Source organism: Anastrepha obliqua, chromosome 5, assembly GCF_027943255.1.
Source record: "Anastrepha obliqua isolate idAnaObli1 chromosome 5, idAnaObli1_1.0, whole genome shotgun sequence".
NCBI lineage: Eukaryota > Metazoa > Arthropoda > Insecta > Diptera > Tephritidae > Anastrepha > Anastrepha obliqua.
In genome coordinates, this window is record NC_072896.1 from 125,495,057 (window position 1) to 125,501,733 (window position 6,677).

Here is a 6,677-nt window from a genome sequence, read left to right on the forward strand (position 1 = left end):
GCCATCTTCCTGTGTGCCTGGTAATGAAGCGTTTTCTATAAAGAATTTATTGATTTGATCAGTTGAACGAAATACGTCGATGCATATGCCGAAGAAATTGTTTTAGCATTTTCAGGAATTCGATCATTCGAATATTTACTCCCTAATTATTGCATAATATATGATATAGCGATGCTTGTGAGGTAGGTCATTGTTGCTGCAGTGCGTGTGCGCATGCATATGTAACACCATAAGAATTGAAGATGCAATTGAACTTTTGCACAAATATAACTAACATAATATATGTATATATACATATACTGATATACATATATATTCATCAATATACCAATATGCTCTTTGAGTTCTTGTCTAAAATTAATTTCGACTCGAAAAATTAGTAAAAAGTTTCACCAAATTTACTAAAACGCACACAACAAAATGTGAGGTCGTTTTATAATGTACATATTTTGTTTAAATTCTTCTTTTAAAATTAAAGCAACAAACATTAAAGTTACTTTGATTTTAAATCTTTATTTGGTTGTATTTGTTTGAAAATATAAATTGAATAAATTTTCTTTTATCAAGTGAACATAGAAATGCACAAGCAAATGCCTTGCAAAATGCCGTTGGCATTCGTCAATTTGATTTTATACAGAAGTCAAAAACTAAGCAGAGCCAATGTACCTGTACATAATTCACTGTAATCAGCTCTGTTAAGAAGTTCCCCGCTGTCGAGTTGAGCGTGGTGAAACAGTCTTCGCGGTCAGACTTCATTTTTGACAATTCACACTATTCGTAGCTCGTGAGACTTCTCTATACATTAACGTTCTCTACGCACTACCTCATCGTTCACGGAATTCCGCCAACTGTTTATTATTAACAGCCAATTTCGCAATTAAACTAGCTATTCCTTCTCCTTGTATCTTCATATCGTTAGTATAACTAAGCAAACCAAAAACACCGAAATATTCCACCAAAATAATTTCTATGAAGAAAACCTTTCACAACAGCTGATTGTAAATTTTGCACGTAATCTACCATATGTGAACGGGTAGATTAATTTTGTGGATTTATTGGTAATTAATGCACATGTGAACATACCTTATTTAACATATGCGCCTTCTCATTTGATAAATAATCTCGGAGTCCATTAATATTCTCTGCTTTGTTGATTCTGACAAAAGCAAAGTCACACACCACGATGGTTTTATTAATCTATTACAATTTATGCACCGCCTTGCCGACTGTACCAGCAGGTCTCCACATCAGTTGACAGTTCGATAAAATTGACTATCGCTGAAGCAAAGTTGTTTACAAACAATTTAAGGCTTAATTTTAATAAAATGTAAGTTTAATATTTTCTGAATGTTCGTAACATTTTACTTATGTGTTGCTAAAATGATTTCTTCTTTTTTCCATGTTAATTCACTTCTTTATAGGGCGGATTACTGGAAGTCGAACGATCGCAAGTACTGCGATTTCTGCAAATGCTGGATTAGCGACAATAAAGCGGTTAGTAACATATTTACCTATTTTTTGCAAATCTCTTAATTTATATTTATGAAAAACTTCCACTTTCACAGAGCATTGCCTTCCACGAGAGTGGGAAGCGCCACAAAATGAACGTCGCCAAGCGCATTACGGATATCAGCCGCAATAGCGAAAAGGCTGAGCGTGAGCGCAAGAAAATGGATGCTGAGATTCGGAAAATGGAAGAAGCGGCTATGCGCTCATACGCACAAGATATACACATAGGTGGAGACTTTACGGCGCGCACTATCAACGCTGTACTTGATGCTACCACAACAACCGGCACGGTGACTGCGTCAACATCAACAGCTGCCGGACGAGGAAAGCAGGTGGATCCAGTGCGTCTACCAGGAAACTCAGATGATGAGGACGAAGACGGCAAACGTGTTAGGGTGCAAAAAGTCGCACCGGAAAGTGTACCAAATGCTTCACTTTGGGTAGAGGGCGTGTCTGAAGAAGGTTACACGTATTATTGGAATGTGAAAACTAACGAATCTGTATGGGAGGCACCCAAGGAAGGCTATCTATCGTATGCCGAATACCAAAGGATAAACGAATTGGCGGTAAAAAAGCAAGAAATGGAACAAGCCACCGAGGCGAAGAAGTTTCGTGAGAACGTAAACGAAGATGTCGCGCGTTATAATCGCGAACGATTGAAAATGTTTCGTAAACCCGAAACGCCACAGGAGATACAACAAAGGCGCGAAGAAAAACAGGCATACAAAACACAAGAGGAGGCAGCCGCTCAAACAATAGGAGAGTGGCAGGTGGTGGAGCAAGTGTAAGTCAAAAATCGAAAAAATCGATACTGCATTGCAGATCCATTAAAATTTGCCTTTGTTTATAATAACATAAATGTCTTTACCTAAAACCAAACAACTTTTTTTTAAAGACCTACTCCCGCACCAATAGACTTGGAACTACCCAAGGTTGATAACTACTATGTACCTCCAGTGGTGTCGGAAGTACCCGCCGAGCCGCCGACAAAACGCTTCAAAGAGAAAACTATCAACTCATTGGACCCAACAATTGCAATTAATTTACCCACCTCATTCAAGAAGCGAAAGTTTGCCGCAAAAGCTAATCAGCGTCAACGACTGGACGTCGATTAACCACCGTAATCCGATTTCGCTTTAGTCAGTAACTTAGTTAAGTTGATTAGTTTAAATGTACTATGAAATAATGTCAATAATAATTCTTGTATGAGTGTTTACGACACGCTGCGCATGTATTTTGACGTCAAAAATTAGACATTATTTCGCATAAATAATTAAAATCACATATGCAGTGTGCAAGGCACATTTATATTATATTTGTGTAATTAATAGAGCCAACGTCAGCGGCTGGTGAATCATAAATGACGCGTTTCATTATAGTCAACGTGCAGTTGTAAGCGTTCAGTCTAGCATAAAAACACTCGGACATGTAAATGCATACATTTGTATTTGCGTACATAACACACACTCTTAAATAAACTATTTCTTGCTAAACTACGTGCATACATACATACATATCTCAACGGAAGATGCTGGCATTGTCACAGGCCATGCAAAATATTTATGAAGCTGAAAATATTGACAAGTACTCGTATTTCGAAAATAGGAATTGGAGCAAAAAGCTTCAATTAAGGTGAAAATTAATTATTTTATCAAAATGGACAGTAAATTTGCTTGTAAAGGCTAATTTCTCATATAAAATGTCTTGTTTTGAACCATGGATATGGATTTAAACATCCAATATAGTTTTTCTCAATATTTATTTAAATTTTACAGAAATAATAGATTAGTTGTGGTTCCGCATACATGCATGGGGAAAGCTGCTGGAATGACGGTCCAACAACGTTGTTGTTGCTGTAGCAGATCACTAGAACCACTGTGGTGTAGTCACCGATCGTCATCGTTTAACTCATTTAACGGTAGGCCCAGGAAACGTGCTGTTTCGGCAGGTTGAGTCCAGAGGGCGAGGGGTGTTAGGTGAGTGGGTTTAAGGGCGCCTTTTTATATGTGGTTATCTTCACGAGGGAGCTGAAGTTCTTCATCTGCAATAGATGGTAGTTGGACTTCGATAAAGGCATTCGGAGGCCGGGAGTTTAGAGTCTCCCGATGAATGCCGTTTAGTGTAGAGATGTTGTTGTTGTTTTTGTAGCAGCATAAACATTCCCCGTGCATATACGAGGAATGCTGCTGAAGTGACAGTCCTTGGCCGGATATAAATCTGGGTCGTTCCGGTTACATAGAACCGACTGTTGTGGAGTCGTAGAGATGTCTTCTGACTCGCCTCGGGGGTGGCATAGGCTCTAGCAATTGCCTGCAGGAGTGATTCCTATGGTAAGACCCGAGTAGGAATTGTTTGCTGTGTCGGGAGCATTGAAGACTCGTTTTGGAGGTGTTGCAGTAGGCACATCAGGAGGCCACCCGTGGCTGTCCTGATAGCAGCATTTTGACATGTCCGGATCTTTGTCTACTGCGAATCACTGGCGTCAGGCAATTAGACGGGCGTAGCATAACTCAGTACCGGCCGGCTAATTTCTTCAAATGTCGCCAGCAAAATTCCTTTGTCTTTGCCCCAAGTGCTACCGACTAACGATTTGGGACCTCCGGTTCCGGACCTCCCGTAATGTAGAACCGACTGCCGTGGAACGAGCAGTATATGCCCTTAGTGTATCAAGAATTGATTGGATATTTTGGTAAGCATATTTTGCTACGCTTAGATTTGGCACTTTTAGAGCCTTATTTTTTTGAGCGCAGTCGTCTGCTCGGCATGCTACAGCTTTAGGAGAGCGGGCCTTGTGATGAATAAGGGCAAAACAAAGAACCTGCCGTCAACACCCGAGGAGTCTTCGCGTCTTTGACAATATGTTAGTGTTGACAACCAGTAATCTCAAGATGTGAAGGACATTGTCTATGTTGGGACCAGCATCAACTGCAAAAATGACGTCAGTCTGGAGGCCAAACGGAGAATAAATCTTGCCAACAGGTGTTCCTATGGGCTCAGTAGGCAATTGAGAAGAAGAGCTCTCTCTCGAAGTACCAACCTGGGACTCTACAAAACGCTCATTATTCCCGATCTGCCATATTGCACAGATGTATATATGTATAAGTAATTAGCGCTTACACCCTTTTTGGGTGTTTGGCCGAGCTCCTCCTCCTATTTGCAGCGTGCGTCTTGATGTTGGTTCAAAAATGGGAAACCTACAGCTTTAACCCGTCTCCGAATGACAGATATTTTTTTTATGAGCAGAAATACATGGCAGAAATACACTTTGAGACTTGCCATTGCCTGCCGAGTGGCGGCCAATATTAGAAAAAAATTGTTTTTTCATTTTGGTGTTTCACGAAGATTCGAATCTACGTTTTTCGAATGCCCAATGGTAGTCACACACCAATCCAATCGGCTACGCGGCCATCAGAAGTATGGACGATGAAAATCAGACATCAGATCGTTTTGGGAGCTTTCGAGAGAAAAATTCTTCGTAAGATCTTTGGTCCCCTCCGTGTTGGTGAGGAGTATCGTGTACGGTGGAACAGCGAGCAGTATGAGTTATATAAGAACATGGACATTGCTAAGCGTGTAAAAATACAGCGGCTACGCTGGCTTGGACATGCCACCCATATGAACGAAGATGTTCCAGCAAGGCGAACGTATGGAACGATCCCAAAAAAGGAAGACGAGTAAGGTGAAGACCATATGCTGCAGGACCTATCTTAACTTGAGATTTCCAACTGGCACAAGCGAGCACAGGACAGAAACAGCTGGCGTCTTATTTTGGTTCGGCCAAGACCCATATACGGTTGTAGGCCACCTAAGTAAGTAAATAAGGAAGTCGTATGCTGTCAACTAACAAGAGTATATGCGATGAAAGTTCTTTTCGTTACATTCTGAAATATAAATTTGTATCTACATTCACAAAACATTCGTCCTATTTCTCGTTAATTACTATTCGAACTTAATATATCCTAATGCATCTTTCAACGCAATTAATGTAACTTCTGTTTGAGAAAGGTGTCAAAACATCTTACATACATTTTTCCGTAATCGAATGAAGCGTTCCAATCGAAAGTCACAACCAAGTATTATCTTCCATTCATTCCCATAACAGGTTGTTCTGAACAGGCGGCAAGATTCGGCCAAGGACTGCCAATTCAACAGCGTTTCCTAAAAATGTATGGATATTGTTTTGCGATCTTACAATAAAAACAAGAAAACAAGAACAACAACACTAACTATGACATTTTTGTGAATAAATCAAAGCACATTGAATAGGTGGTAGCAGTAGAGCAACAACAACAAGAGCAATCATTTTTTTTTTGCCTTCGGTTCCTAAAATGCCAAAATATATAAACTAAGAGTGGATTGGTTGGTTGGTTGGTTGGTTGGTTAGAGTGGTGATTCATCCTGAATCCAACTAGCGCTTCCGCACCATTTTGTTGCCACATCCTCGTTACCAACTTGTTATTTACGGCATGACTATACCCAGTCTGTGCGGTTCAGGAACCTTATTAGGTTGTTGACATCTAAGCCAGATAGTTGTTCGAGCTCCTCGAACAGCGGTTTGCCCAGGGTTAACATTCTGTCCTTCCATAGGGCAGGGCATTCACAGAGGAAATGGAAGATTGTTTCCTTTTTCTCCGGTTGTTTGCAACTGTGACAGTATGTGTTGTGAGGGATGCCCATTTTGGCTGCCTGTTCTCCGACAGACCAAAAGCCAGTTATGACTGCCGTTAGTCTCCAGGCATCCCGTCGTTTCATGTTTAACAATATTGATGATTGTTTAAGGTTGTAGGTGGGCCATAACGTTCTGCTGATTTTGCATTTCGTCTGGCCCCTCCATCTACACTCCGCCATTCGGAGGTATTTTAGGGAAATTGTACTCTTGACTGCACCTAATGGTGTGAATACCGGTTCTGCAAGAGCGTTATTCATGGCAGATCCCCCTCTTGCCAGTTCATCTGCTTTTTCGTTACCTTCAATATTCCGATGTCCTGGGACCCAGATTAAGGTAACATTATGTTTTTCGCTCAAGGTGGAAAGGCTATTCCTACTTTGTTCCACCACCATTGAGGTTGTAGCCGCTGAATCCAGTGCCTGGATTGCAGCTTGGCTATCCGAGAGAATAGCGATATTGCTCTTAAAAGAGAAGTCTGTGATTAGTAGCCTACAAGCTT

At 40.7% G+C, this 6,677-nt stretch overlaps 1 protein-coding gene across 1 annotated transcript; it reads left to right on the forward strand.

Annotated features, from left to right (window-relative positions):
- Positions 1 to 1,246: 1,246 nt before the first annotated feature.
- Positions 1,247 to 3,005, forward strand: LOC129248019 (WW domain-binding protein 4). Its single transcript, XM_054887423.1, has 4 exons — positions 1,247 to 1,327; positions 1,422 to 1,494; positions 1,566 to 2,293; positions 2,405 to 3,005. Coding segments are annotated over exons 1-4 (1,023 nt in total). The 5' UTR covers positions 1,247 to 1,325; the 3' UTR covers positions 2,625 to 3,005.
- The last annotated feature ends 3,672 nt before the right edge of the window (positions 3,006 to 6,677 follow it).

Excerpts from the sequence above, each read along its gene's own strand:
- LOC129248019 (XM_054887423.1), top strand. Across the intron at positions 1,495-1,565 it reads GGATTAGCGACAATAAAGCG|AGCATTGCCTTCCACGAGAG; the intron begins GTTAGTAACATA and ends CCACTTTCACAG. Across the intron at positions 2,294-2,404 it reads TGGCAGGTGGTGGAGCAAGT|ACCTACTCCCGCACCAATAG; the intron begins GTAAGTCAAAAA and ends TTTTTTTTAAAG.